Source organism: Myxine glutinosa, chromosome 5, assembly GCF_964187855.1.
Source record: "Myxine glutinosa chromosome 5, kmMyxGlut1.1, whole genome shotgun sequence".
Lineage (NCBI taxonomy): Eukaryota > Metazoa > Chordata > Myxini > Myxiniformes > Myxinidae > Myxine > Myxine glutinosa.
The window spans coordinates 23,553,935-23,569,876 of NC_136265.1; the positions used below are offsets into that span (position 1 = coordinate 23,553,935).

Sequence of the window (15,942 nt, forward strand, 5' to 3'; positions counted from 1 at the left end):
ATTTTTGAGAACCGAGTTGTGTGAATTTTTTATATAATTTCTCTTTTAAAGTACGATTAAAACGCTCAATAACAACTGCCTTTCCTTCATTAAAGGTGCTGTATAATTTAATACCCTTCCCCTTTAGAAATTTCATGAATATTTTGTTATAGAACTCTGTTCCCTCATCAGTCCATAACTTCTTTGGTTTCCTTTTATCCCGATCAAATATTAGCTTAAAGGCTAACATTAAAGTATCACCCCTTTTATTTTTTAAAGGGACAACCCAGGCAAATCTACTCCTCAAATCAATAACGGTTAAAGCATACCTGTATCCCCTGTCATTATTCAATTCAATTAAATCAGCGGACCATATGTGGTCGGTGTCTTTGGAATAAACCTTCCTTCTTTTAAACTTTGTGATTATAGGTTTGTGTAATTCTTCAGCCAAAAGCTCCTCAGTCTTGATGACATCATTAGAGCCTAATAGTTTTTTGAGGAATAACCAAGACCAAGTTTCAATTTAGCATTTATCAAATTTCTCACAATAAACCTATCAACTTTCTCTCTCAACGTTGGATTTTGTATCAAAGACAAATTATACAACATTTCGCTGTCGGCTTTATGTTTTTCAGTCAACGTAGTGGTTTTCCCATAAGCAATATCATGCTTCATACACACTTCGTCAACCCTATTTGTAGGTTTAGACCAAGGTTTAGGATTGTCAGCCTCATCTAATCTTTTATCCAAGTTTGTTCCTGGACCACAGAAAGAATACCCTGGAAGGTGTAATTCCCCTGGAATTCCAGTTGTTGTAAATTTACTTCCTGACAGAAACTTTTGTATGTCTCCTCCTCTTTTAGGAGAGATGAATTGGCACTTTTTAGAGCCACATACTTGACATATTCCTTTTTGATAAACTCTATTATTTTTAGCTTTAACATAAGAGATATTTTTAGATTTAGTTTTCTTTTTACATTTGAGACAATAACTCATATTTATTTATCAGAAAAATTCCGACAGAGTATCAAAACCTTTTTGGTTTTCAACATATACATTTCAATCTTTATTTTTAAAACATAAAGAATCTTAAGGAATGCCTTCACTCTCTCCTCCATTTATTTACAAATAAAAACTAACTAAAGTCAATGACACCAACATCATCAATCACATAATCTTTTCCTTCTTCTTCTTCTTCTTCACCACTTTCTCGTTTAAATCTCCTCCCTGAAATTGAAGACATTGACGTTGTTATTTTTGAAACCATTATCTTCATAAGAGTTGTTAATTCTTTAATTTCCTCTTCGGTGCGTTGAGATTGATTTATTTGCTGTAATACACTCAATCTTTTACGAATCTCACTGATTTCCATCTTTTTATATTTTTCCTCCCTCTCTCTTTGCTCCCTTTCCTCCCTCTCCTCCTTCTCCTTTTTCTCCCTCTCCTCCTCCTTTTTCTCCCTTTCCTCCTTCTCCTTTTTCTCTCTTTCCTCCTTCTCTTCTTTAACTCCTTCCTCATTTATCTTAGCAATTTTTGATATCAATATTTTCACAGCATTCATTCTTTCTTTATTTTCCTCTTCGGTGAGTTGAGATTGATCTTCTTGCTGTAATACATCCACTATTTTTTGAATCGCTCTGATTTCCATCTCCCTCTCCTCCCTCTCTCTTTGTTCCCTCTCACCCTTCTCTCTTTTCTCCTTCTCTTCTTCAACTCCTTCCTCATCCCTTGCTTGAGTTTAAACCCCAAAGAATATTATACATATACTCATCTGGATTTTGAGATATTCTTGTATCTATAATTATTTTTCTCATAATAGGATACCAATAAGATTTGTTGACGATTTCTAAAAGAGTTTTATATTTCATAACTTTGAGAAGTTCATTTTTATTTAATACTTTAAACAAGTCTCTATTTGTGGGTTTAACAATATCAGTATAAGGCCAGTTTTTTATGACAAAATTCCCATGTATATGCTCCAAATCATAAGGTATGTAATACCGAGCACCCTTTTCTTGTAGGTATCCTTGAATACAAAAATTATAATTCTCTTGTAGTCTTCTTCCTGCCATTTATGTATCAGAAATATATGTGAGATTAATATTATGACAGGTAATACCACCCCATCTTCCCACTACCAAATCGGTTTGTATTCCTCGGCTTTCTATCCTTATCTCATGACCTTCCTTCTTTGTCATGCTAACCATCGCTATACTATCATATATTTTTCTTTTCTTAAAACCATGTATTTGTTGTTTATTAATTGTACTTCCACATAAATCCATATCCTCACCAAGTGGATAATATTCTTCTTTACGAGACTGATTCAAATCATGTAGGTCTTCTATGTTTATTGAAAAAGACCAATTATACCCTAAATCAGGCATATCGTACCCCCATTTATTAATTCGCATATTAACTATATGTCCTTCTTTATAAAATTCAATTGTAAGCAGGTAGTTAAATTCAATGAGGAAAGGTGTATGGTCAGTATAACCAGGTGTTGTGGTTGTAAATTTTACTTGTTTAACAAAACGTGCTGTTTTCTTTAAAAATATATATTGTGATAAATCACTTAATCTAATTAAGTCATTCGCATCTGTAGGGTTTGGATAATTGATTAATTTATAAGTATTCTTCATATTAATATTTTTACTTACCCTATATTTTTGTCGTTCAGCCTGTGCCTTTGTATAATAATTTGATAAATCAATATCCTGAGAGGATTTTCCAAAGATAGAACCATCTTTTCCAACATAAGTCATTTATATTAGATTAAAAATGATATCATAAAAATTTCATTATTGTTGAGTTGAAATAATACATATAAACATAATTGACCACAACATTTAGAATTAATTTCTTGAACTTGAAATGTTTGATAAACACCATTCTGTAAGAATTGTATTCCTTCAACAGGCGGTGGCATACCATAACTATCAAAATAATATTTATCCTGACTATTATGAATACAAACCCAATGAGAACCATTCTGTGTGTCTAAATTCATAATAATATTCTTTGTATTCTTATTTATATGTATTAATTCATCTCTCATACAAATAACCACATTATCAATTTTTAGTGTTTTACAATACTTAGTAAGTTCTATATTTGACGTTGTATTCTTTCCAAATTGTTTAAACCATTTATCCATTTATTTATTAGAAAGATACAATCCATTACCCCGTTTAGTTAGTTTAACACCCGCTTGAGCGATAGAGGAAAGCATATCTCTAACCAACAATCTAGCTTTATCAGGTAGACTTTCAAGTTTTTGAGCAAAATCTACAATTACACCACTTCCACTAATTTGTTTCTCCAACTCCTTGTTATGTCTTTCCAATTCTTTTTGAGCTTTTAGTTGTGCCTTCCTTTCGTTAGCAGTTTTTACCGCTGCTGAAATACCACCAGTCAATGCTCCCGCCGCACTTAAACCAGCAAGTAAAGGAATTAGAAACGGGAGAAATCCTCCTCTTGACTCGTCTATTGAATATTTCTTTAACATAGGTTTTGTCATTTTAATTTTAAGTGAACCAGTATCATTTAGTGTTTTTACTTGTGTGTGTGTGAGTAAAACATCAATTCTTACAGCTCCTTTTCTTTGAATTGTATTAACATTAATAATACAAGGCTTTTGATTTTGAATACAAGATGTTAATTTATTAAGATTGATTTGATTAACATATACCCCAACCATTTATTTATGAGAAAAAACCTATGTGATATTAATCATAACACCATTATCTGTATTAATCTGTAATTCTGTTTCCTCCAAAAGCAAACAATATGCATTAACCTCTTCACTCTCCCCTCTTTCAATGTATAGAGAAGTATCCACTCGATTAGACTTTATAGTTTCCTTTTGAGAACTCAGGTCAATTGCGTAGATTGTATAAAGTTTTTGAAACGCAACCATATCCAAAATAGGATCATTATTACCATTACTTTCACACACCTTTTGGTAGGACTTGTAGGCTTCCGCATAATCATTTTTTTCCCAATCAATTTCCAATCTATCTCGCGGATAAAATGTGCCATCAAGAGAAACCCGAAGTTGTTTCACCTTAGCATTATCACTCAGCGCATTATTCTTATTAGTACCGTCCTCTCCATCTGGTTTTTAAAAAATGAGCCAGAGGTATCGTGGCTTTCCTTGAAGAACACCCAAATTCCAAGTGTAGGTAGTGTGTTCCAGTTTAACGTGTTGACATCTTCTTTTAAGGTATGATACATTTAGCGGTTTCTTTGAGTTAAGTCTTCTATTTAACATCTCCCGTTTTAAGATTAGGAGTATATTCACTGATATACCAACACAAATCATTAATAACAAATTTATTGTTGTCTCCAAAAGCATTTTCAACCCCAAAAAGCAACCTATTTACATTATCATTCCTTTGTAGTTGAAATCTAATTTTAAGACCATACAAAACTTTGTCATAATCACAAAATCCAAATATACCTTTCAGAGGTACTGCTACGGTAAAACTATTCTCTGGTTTTGTGTCATCATTATACATTGCCTTCCTTTGACTATAACCAGGGTCTGTGTTTGTACCCGTTGACATATCAGGAATAAAACCTTCAACAGCTCCCTTACCCATTCTATCACCAAACGAATATAGTGTAAATTTCATCATTTCAGATGTAGCAGAGACATAATCAACCGCTTCAACCTCTTGTGTTCCAATATACAGGCGAACACTATCAAACATTTTCCAGAAGAAATCATTTACGAGTGTAGCATTAGTATTATTCGCAGCCTTAGTGAATTTAAATTTACACAGCAAGAAACTATCAGCTATATTCAAGTAAGTTTGTTGATTATTTATTTCAAAACTTTTTGTTCCGTTTGAATTCCAGTCTGTTCCTGTTATAGCATTTACCTTAAAATAGTCTTCCTTTTTTGTGGAGTTTGAAATGATAATTGTATCATCCAAATCATAGATACTATCAATCGCTTCCATACTTGTATTTATATAGTATTAAAATCGTTGAAACCCTGACCCAAGTATTTTAATGATTTTTTGTCATTCTTGTGAAGATAGTTGAGTTTTACCTTTTTTTATTTCTTTGATTGCTTGTAATTTATGAGACTCCTTTTGAGCATCTTTTATACTCTTTATAGCACCCGCAACTGAGCCCACGGCTGAAGCAGTTGAACCAATTAGGTCTTTATGTTTAAGGATGGTTGAACCAATACCCATTAGAGTATCAATTATCCCATCTCCTTTATTTCTGAATTGATGTCCCACACCCCGTTGTCTCTTTGGTTTATAGTATCCTCTACCCACATACCTTGTATAGTATGGTGAAAGGAACATCCCATCCCCTGTAATTATTTTATATTTTCCCAAATCGTGTTTTCTCACAATAACCATTATTTATTTATTGAAAAACTTCACGTAGGTGAATTCTGATGGATATAATTTCATCATTAAAGGATATCATACGATTATCTTGGTCGGTTATCCTAAAATTTACTCTGTATATGGTTTTTCCTGACACAGGTAAATAGACAAGATTTTTTGGTTCCATATTAAATTTATAACCAATCGGGGTTGAGTATGCACTGAATGAAAATATTGTATTTGTTCTTATTCCATCGTTATAAGCACCATCAATCAAATCACAATGAATTAATACTGAATTTATACCGGAGGATATTTGGATAACATTATCATTGTAAAACGTCCCGTTATTTTCAATCTTTTTTGAAGAGAAACCCAATAGCTCTCTAAACGAATTTTCAATCGTGAAATCAACTTTATAATTATTTTTAAGTTTAATAGTTGATTTTGAAGTGTGTTTTTGAATATCTATTACAATATTTTTTGGTTCATCACCTTTTTCTTTCATAAGGCGAGAGACTTCTGAAGATATTTGAGAAATCTCGTAAGCTCCAGGTGAAACGGTTATAGTTTTATATCCACTTCCTGGATTATAACTAAACTTGTTGTTTTTCTCTGTGATATTAAAAAGGGTATTGTAAGTTTCCATTGACAACAAAGATGCCTCATATGAGGTAAGGGGGTCAAGTTGTAGTGGGTAAGGGAATGAAGCTGTGTAATCGCTCGTTGTGAAATTAAAACTAAGAATTGTGCTTCTCATCTTATTTAATATCTAATAAAATATCTTTGTATTGACATTTATTAATTATTTTCATGTTCATCAACTGATCTAAAATGGCTGAGGATTCATTAAAACAATTGTTGTTTCCAGCCTTCTTACTACCTAACAACAATAATAGCCTATTGACTAATTGTGATGGGTCATTTGGAAGAAAACTAACACCCGAACCAAGCTTACTTAAAGCATCAATAATATGTTTCTCCTTCTCATTCTTCTTACTTTTACCAGCAACAGAAACTCCATAATCAAGTGCATTTAGCAACTCAATATATACCCTATCTTCCTCTCTTTCCATATCAAGTGGTTCCTCAAAATATTTTGAACCGCTGAATCCGGGGTTTGTTAGAAGAAACATTAATCTTGGAGTTAATTTAACATTTGGTTGAGTAGAACTCAAGAACATCAATTCATCATTAAATATCAATACCTTTTCTTCCACAAGATGAAACACTGCTGGTTCTTCTGTTGGAATGAGACCTGCTCTGGTTTTTGAATCTGCCAAATATTCATTGTTTTGAAGAGCTTCCACTACATAATTAGGGGGTTGATTTACCTCCTCAAGTTTCTGAAATAATTCTTCATCATTATATTGTAATTTTCCAAGTTCTTGTTTTGTTATCTGACTAAAATCTTTGAGCATTTGAAGTTTTTTCGGAGTAAATTCTACTGTGGGAACTGTAGGGTGTTGAGTTTTTAAAAGCGGTTTAAAAAATTTCTCTTGTTTTCTTTCAAAGGCTTCTTCACCAGTTAGTTTCTGTCTCCGTTTCTTCTTTATCTCTTCCTGTTGCTTTACAACTTTTGAAACCAACTCTTGATGTTCCTTAAACTTTCTTGCTCTTTCTTCAGCATTCATTTAGTATTGAAAAATATCATTTAATGAATTGTAAAGGTCAATGGGAAAATTTTCCTTTTCTTCATCATTACAGTAAATGTGTTGAAATAAATCCTTTTCTTTAAATATTTCATCATATTCTTTATTGGTATTAATACGAGTTGTTATTTCTTCTTCACTAATACTTGTATCTCTGCTTTTCATACGTTTGCGTTGAGTCTCCTCATCGATATCAAAACCGAATGATAAAATCTTAACTCCATCACCACACAATTGTTTAATAATTTGTCTCATTCCTTCAGGATTAGTTTCTAAAATCCCAAGACCATTAGATTTTACTTTATTTAACTCACTCTTACAATGTGAATATTTTGTAGAACCAAGAGAGACCTCCTCAAATATTTGACCTTCGTTCCTCAATCGCATATGTTCCTCCATTGAAATGTAGTAATAATCTTTCCCTTCTACTTCTCCTGGTCGCTTTGCTCTGGTTGTAGTACTCACAAAACGAATCATAGGGTGTTTTTTTAAAAAACTTACAATCTTTTCATTTTTACTATTCAAGAGTTTAGATTTATGAAAGTTCTTTCCAGAAGCAGATTTACCCACAAGGTTAATAATAATTGTTGTCATTTATATATGTAATTATGTTTAAAATAAAAATACATCCTTTAATATCTCATCTTGTTTCACAACAATATATTTATATTTTCCAATCGTGTGTTTCATATAATTTTCAAATTCTTTTTTACTACATAACGTAGAGCAATTATCTCTCCAAAAATTATTTACATCTATTGAATTTAACTTAAATAAAATAAAAGTATTAGCATTGTTTCTTATTGAGCGTCGAGGGAGTTGAAAATATGACTGACTAAGATAAATACAATTACAAGAAGAATGTCTCCCTCTTGTATAGTAGCTATCCATTACTGTTTGGTTTCTCTCATTAACACAATCATCAAAGATGACGAGGTTCTTTTTTGATTTATCTAAATCTTGAGGTGAAGGTATATCATCCGTATTATCACTGAGAATACAAGTTATGGGTTTTGGTTTAGGTTTCTGTGTATCACAAAATAGTTGTATTATATCCTCAATGTTATAATCATTTAGTTTGTTTTGAAGTTTAAATAAACCGATAATGTCTTCCTTTTTAAGACCTGCATTAAAACCCTGTGAGAGTAGTTGATACTCGGGTTGAAAACTTGACTTTGTAAAAATTATTAAATTATCATAATCTAAAAAGTTGGGGGTAAGGAGCATCTTTAAAAGCAAACAGGTTTTTCCACATCCGCTTGAACCAACTATTAGACATCTCAATGAATTTGGAATGTTTTTATGGTTATTAAATTTTATCTTATTTTCCCAAACGGGTAAAAAATCATTCATTTATATATTTGGAAAACAAGTCATCCAACTTTTTTTGAGCTATTTTAGAAACTCTATATTTTATCCTGAGTTCGGGTTTAATTTCAAAATAATTCATTATTTTATTTATGTAGTATCTTGTATTAACATTTCCATTAAAATTATTTTGAATAATAAATATCATTAAACCCTTATACATTTCCTCAATACAAAGAGTCTCTTTCCTTGTAAGAAATGGTGTATTATCACCATAATGCTTAACATTCATCTCTCTTATTAATCTTGTAAAGTAATTCATTTTTGGTTCTAATTTAAAAGAGTTATATGTTTTTTTATATTTCTTATTATCATTAATTAGAATATAATCACAGAATAAACATTGTTTATATGAATCCTCATCATTAAGCCCCACTCTATCACAAGCCGGACAATTCTCTAATTTATCATATGGAGAGTCTGGAAATTCTAAATATCCTTCAGAACTTATCATATTTATGTGGTAAATTTTTACTTAAACTAAATGCAAGTTTATTCATTAATAAATACAATGTTTCAAAGCACAAAAGACAAATTTCAATCAATCTCTACTTCGGTGAAAGATATAGAAAAATATGTCAAAGATGTTAAATTGAACAAAGATAAATATGGAAATTTTTGGGTAAAACCAGTTATGGAAAATAACATGAGCCCCTCTATTTCATTTAAAGGAAGAGCTCTAACTATACCTGGAAAGACATCCATTAAAGTAAATCTAACAAAAGTTTCTCCTCTACTCCTGGCAATTTATTCAAAGCTTGAAAAAGTGATTGACCACGATACTTTGAAAAAGAATGATAAGACCATCAACAATACTCGTGGAGAAATTTGTATTTACTTTAATAATCCAAAGGGTGTAGATCTAAGTAAAATGAATGATGTTAATATTTCTGGTGAAATGTCATTTCGTTCTATGATAGTTAGAGATTATTTAAAGATAACTTTTGATATTAAAAATGTAGAGATTGAATCCGTTAATGAAAGAAAGTATATTGGTATCGATGGAAAGGTTTTTTCTGCTAATTAAATATGAGTCATTACAGCAGTGAAGATTTTACTATTTCATTGAACTCGGACGATAGTGATGATAGTATTTCATTGAACTCGGACGATGGTGATGATAGTATTTCATTGAACACAGATGATAGTTATGATACTAATAGTTTGTGCTCAAATGATAGTTATGAGAGTAGCTTTATTGATGACTCTGAGTATGATTCTGAGTATTCATGTGATAGTTATGACTTCGATGATTCTGAGTGAAAAAGTGTTTTCGTTTAAGCACAGCGATATATATAAAACGGAGCTGTAAAGCTCAAAAGTGTTTTATTTTAAGCACAGTGATATATATAAAACACCACGTTTTCTCACGCTATAAATATGGTTTATTGTGATACTTGCGAGAAGGAAGTAAAATATTATAAACAACATATTCTCACCGCAAAACATACATACAACATTCTTAACAAACTTTCCCCTCTTCCACCTAAAACAAAACATTGTAAGGTCTGTAAAACAACCATCCTCAAGAAGGGGTTTAAAGCCCATCTTAAAACTAACAAACACTTGTCAAAATTGTTTACTATTAAAAATACTGATGGTGCTTTCAAAAGACATATCAGGATTGGAATCTTTAACTTCAAACCTCCCGAACCAAAGTCTATAGTTGATGCTGTAGAAATAGTCAAACCTGCTGTTCAAACATTGATTGAAAAAACACTAAAAGAAATGAAACCACTTAAATTTTATATGGGGGTAAAATTAGAAATGACAAAGGATAAAGGAGTTATAGATACACCATACATGAGAACTGAGCCACACTTTATATCTTCATATCAAGATTTTAAAACATCAGGAGTCTATGATGAACTTATTAAACAAGAGCAAGATGTGGATAATTCAATCGTAGGAAGTGGATTCAATATAGGAAAAATTATTTACATAGACATTCATATTCTTAAATCAGATCCTCTAAAAGCTTCTTCTTACATTGATTTACCCAGTGTTATCAAAAATAGAAAAGCAGTTATCAATATCAAAAATAAAGACAATAAATGTTTTCTCTGGTCTATTTTAGCACACTTACATCCTCCACATTTTCATGATGAAAGAATATCTCATTATAAAAAATATGAGAATACATTAAATACGAAAGATCTAAAGTTTCCGATGACTTTAAATGATATTCCTAAATTTGAAAAGATGAATAATTTATCAGTTAATGTTTATGGTCTAACAGAAACAAACAACATTCAGGTTTTAAAGCTTTCTGACAATTGTAAACAAACTCATATTAATCTTCTATATTTTAATTCAGAGGAAAATTCACATTATACATACATCAAAGATATTGCTAAATTAATAAAACCACAAGTATGTAAAAGAACAAATAAAATATATATTTGTATGCGTTGTCTTAACTTCTTCCATACACAAGAAAGATTAGATAAACATTCAAATTATTGTGGTGAACATAAATCAACGGTAATCAACATGCCTAAAAAAGACTCAAAGATCACATTCAAAGATGAAAAGAAAACAATAAAACATCCATTTGTTATATATGCTGATTTTGAAAGTATTTTAGAAAAAATTGATACTGCTTCTCCAGATCCAAAAGAATCATACACAAATAAATATCAAAAACATACTCCTTGTGGTTTTTGTTATTATATCAAATCATCCGTTGGTGATAAATATAACAAGTTAGAGATGTATAGAGGCTCAAATACCCCAGAGGAGTTTGTGAAACGACTAGAAAAAGACTGTGTTCGATTAACCAAGATAATGAGAGAAACCAATAAACCAATGTCCTTAACAAGTAAAGAAAAAAGGGAATTTATAAAAAACAATGTCTGTCATATTTGTGAGGAGAAAATTGGTAAAGGTCGAAAGGTTAGAGACCATTGTCATCTCACTGGTAAATATAGAGGTCCGGCTCATCAAAGTTGTAATATTAATTATCAACTCCCCTCTTTCATTCCTGTCTTTCTTCATAACAACGCTCATTATGATACACATCTATTTATCAAGGAACTCTCAAAGACTTCTGGAAGTATCTCAGCAATTCCAAACACGGATCAGAAATACATTTCATTCACAAAAACAATTCACACATCTCCTATTACTCATATCAGATTTCTTGATACATTTAAATTCATGGCAAGTCCATTGGCTAACTTGGTTCAAAATCTAAAAGAGTTTCCATGTCTTTCAGAGTATTTTTTAGATAAAGATTTTCTAACACAAAAGGGAATTTACCCCTATGACTATATGGACTCATTTGAGAGATTCAATGAAACACAACTTCCTTCAAAAGAAAATTTCTATAACAAATTAAACAACAGTAATATATCTGATAAAGATTATGTACACGCACAAAATGTTTGGGAAAAATATAACATCAAGAATCTTGGCGAGTATCACGATTTGTATCTCAAAACTGATGTGCTTTTATTGGCCGATGTAGTTGAAGCCTTTAGATCTGTTTGTCGCACTGGATATGGATTGGATCCTGCTCACTACTACACAGCACCTGGATTGGCCTGGAGTGCGATGTTGAAAATGACAAAACAAGCTTTGGATTTGATAACTGATGTTGATATGCTTTTGATGATTGAAAAGGCAAAAAGAGGTGGAATTTCACAAGTCTGCTCGAGTAGATACGCAAAAGCAAATAACAAATATCTTCCAAATTATGATCCAACGAAAGAGAGTTCTTACTTGATGTACTATGACGCGAACAACCTGTATGGCTGGGCAATGTCTCAGGCTCTTCCTTATGGAAAACTTAGATGGGTAAAGGAAAAAGACTACAAAAACGTTTTACAAGATGTATGTATCTCTACACAAAAAGAATTGGATGAAGAAAAAGTTGGTTATTATTTTGAAATTGATTTAAAATATCCAGAGGAACTCCATAACCTACACAAAGATCTCCCATTTGCTTGTGAGAAAGAAAGTCCAAAGAAAGAATGGTTGAGTGATTATCAACGATCGTTTGATATAGGTGAATCAACAGAAAAATTACTTACTACATTATATAACAAGAAAAATTATGTTCTACACCAAAGAAATTTGCGACAATATTTATCAAAAGGTCTAAGAGTAGAGAAGATCCATAGGGTTCTAAAGTTCAATCAAAGTCATTGGTTAAAGGGGTACATTGATTTTAATACACAAAGAAGAACAGAGTCAAAAACAGATTTTGAGAAAGACTTTTATAAATTGATGAATAATGCGGTCTTTGGTAAGACTATGGAGAATGTGAGGAAAAGACAAAATATCAGACTATCAACATCTTGGGAACAAGCATCAAAATTAATTAATAGACCGAGTTTTACTCGAGCTGAGGTCTTTACTGAGAACTTTTGTGCGATCCATTTGATTAAAGAGAGTATTGAAATGAACAAACCTATTTATATTGGAACAACAATTCTTGATTTATCAAAGTCATTAATGTATGATTACTTTTATAATAACTTGAGGAAGAAATATCAAAATGATGTTAATCTACTTTATATGGATACAGATAGTTTTATTTTGAAAATTAATACCAACGATGTTTATTCAGACATGAAAAGAGACATTAATATCTATGACACGAGTAATTTCAGTCCAGAGAGTGAGTTGTTCTCTTCTAAAAATAAAAAGGTGATTGGAAAGTTCAAGGATGAATTAGGAGGAAATGTTATGAGTGAATTTGTGGGATTGAGGTCAAAGGCTTATGCTTATAAATACATTGTGAATAACGTTGAAAAGACTGATAAGAAGTTAAAAGGTGTAAAGAAAAATGTTATTAAAGAAACAATAAACTTTAAGGATTATTATAACTGTTTAACAACAAAGAAAGAAGAGTTTAGAAAGATTAATGGAATAAGAAGTTATAAACATCAATTATATTCAGAAGAGATAAATAAGAAAGCATTGGGGGCTTTTGATGATAAGAGGTTTATTTTAGAAAATGGAATTGATAGTCTCCCTTATGGTTATATAAGTATATAAGTGATAAGAAATATATAAGTGATAAGATATATATAAGTGATAAGATATACATAAGTGATAAGATATACATAAGTGATAAGATATATATAAGTGATAAGTTAAAAAGGGGGGGTTGGGGATTTTAACGGGCTGCCGCTGCCTTTTTTACTATTATATAAATGATAGAACCAAGTACCAACCAGACTAAAGAGTGGAGGTGTAATCAACCTTGGTATATAAATGGTAAACATAACGAATGTGAAAAATATCAAATAGGTATAATTGAAAAGACAACTGGTAAAACAATTTACAAAACAAATAAGAGAATTAATTTAAATACCGGTGAATTGGGTAAAAAAGATGGAAATATTTTTGAGTGGACGGAAAACTTTGATGGTTGTCAGGAAAATATATACTTTAATTTAAAAATGGTATGTGGTACTGGAGGCGCTCAAACAAGAACATTGAGGGAGGTTTACCATTTTATCTTAGCTCAGTTAAAATATCTTAATAAAGAACCAAACTCAAACATCTTTTTTGTTAATATATTAGATGGTGAAGGGAGTGGCAAGATAATTAAATTATTTCCCACGCATAAACAAATATTTGTAGGGTCGTTGTTTGAGTGGGCCAAAGATGATTCACCAGATGATATTAAGAGTAAAAGGTTAAAAGGTCCATAAGGTCAGAAGGATCACAGGTTCACACAGAAGGACCATTGTTTAAGTGGTCTAATGAATAAGGATAACATGTCAAAAGGTTAGAAGGTTCGTAAAGAACAGGGTGAGAGAAATAGAGGTGTTTAGGGGCAATGAGGGAGGGGAAAAATTAACATGTAAGTCAATGGGAAAATGAGAGTGTCCCAGAAGCAACATATATACACTACTCACCCCTTTCACCAGCAATAACCCAACAGGAAGCACCCCTTTCACCAGCAATAACCCAACAGGAAGCACTCCTTTCACCAGCAATAACCCAACAGGAAGCGCCCCTTTCACCAGCAATAACCCAACAGGAAGCACCCCTTTCACCAGCAATAACCCAACAGGAAGCACCCCTTTCACCAGCAATAACCCAACAGGAAGCACCCCTTTCACCAGTAATAACCCAACAGGAAGCGCCCCTTTCACCAGCAATAACCCAACAGGAAGTGCCCCTTTCACCAGCAATAACCCAACAGGAAGCGCCCCTTTCACCAGCAATAACCCAACAGGAAGCGCCCTATCATGAACCCACATGAAGGAAATTATTGTTACAGAATCACTTTGGGATTGAAACAATGGCAGGAGAAACTGTCTATTTTATTCGTGAGAGACGGTGTGTGTAACATGACCGTATCGATTAACCTTACTGTGAAATTAAACTCACAGTGCCAGAGAGAATGTCCAACAGGTGATCTGGGAATAGGTCGAGCGTCTCCATTTTCACAATGTACGCAGTACAATCTGGTTGGACAGATAATGATATTATCACCAGACTATTTCGAATGTTATACGTCATTTCAATAATCAATCAAATGGTCTATTCCGACCTATTATGGAGTACTAGGCAAGTCTACCCGTCGCTTCGCCGATGGATTTAATATATAATAAGACAAACATTCTGCTCTGTTCACCCTATTATTTTCCCCGAGGTCATCGTCCATTTGTTTTGAAGTCGGTCAACATCACCTTCTTCAGCCATCCTTGATGCTTATGTATGGAGCTAGAAAACAAGACCGATAGTCCAACAACAGTGTAGCCAGGCTTGTTTGATACTTTAATGTGACCTGGGTGAGGATAGTAAATAATGTAAGTTGTTTTTTTTGACTTCAGGCATGGACAGCCGGTTCGTGAATGACTTGGGCAAAAATACGGCAAATGGCAAACGATGAACCAATAAATTCCACATTCCTGTGCCACCTTCAGTTGAACGTCAGGCATCGACAGCACGTTCTCTGTTTTAATTCCAAACAGCATCATTCATCACTCCAATCACAAATTAACACTACTAGCAACGGTACCCGCCCTTTGGGCGGGGCTTCAATTGGGAAGCCCAAATGAAAAGGCAAAATATCAGAAATTGAAGGGTTTTTTTTATTTTAAACAATTCATATAAACATCCGTTGAATCATATCACACGCAAATCATCAAAATCTAAACAGTACATGGCACCCATTTTGAAAAAAGATTGAATTCAGCAAACGGAAGCGGCCGCTCCACGTCTTTCTCAGTCGCACGTTTATGTGTGAAGAGTGCACGCCGAATCTGTAACACAGAAGCGGCTACTACACCTGTTTCTCAGTCGCTTTGCACATGCTGCTATGTTACTTCGGAGCCACACGTTTATATTGGAAGAGTTCGTCAGGAGTCGATCTACTCTCTCCTGGTACATAGAATTTCAACAAAAGCCACATCACTGTTCATATCGGTAAATATTATTCCATTGTGTTTGGAAAAACTGGAAAATTGGAAAACTTGGAAAATTGGGGAAAAAATGGAAAAACAATATAGCCTATTTTACTCCAAGGGGTCCCAGGAATACCCACCAAAAATATTGTTGCGATCGGTTCAGCCATTTTTGCGGTACCTTCGAACGGACAGACGGACATTTGGTGAATTATAGTAAGA

The 15,942-nt window shown here is 32.6% G+C and overlaps 2 protein-coding genes across 3 annotated transcripts in view; one reads left to right on the plus strand and one right to left on the minus strand.

Moving 5' to 3' along the window:
• Positions 1 to 15,942, minus strand: part of LOC137427849 (transmembrane channel-like protein 7) — a 105,692-nt gene that overhangs the window by 54,159 nt on the left and 35,591 nt on the right. For both annotated transcript variants that reach the window (XM_068117622.2, XM_078777724.1), the window contains exon 5: positions 14,702 to 14,778. In XM_068117622.2, the coding sequence (XP_067973723.1) occupies positions 14,702 to 14,778 (77 nt within the window). The remainder of the gene's footprint in view (positions 1 to 14,701; positions 14,779 to 15,942) is intronic.
• Positions 1 to 15,942, plus strand: part of LOC137427844 (transmembrane channel-like protein 5) — a 169,982-nt gene that overhangs the window by 47,325 nt on the left and 106,715 nt on the right. The window lies entirely within an intron of this gene.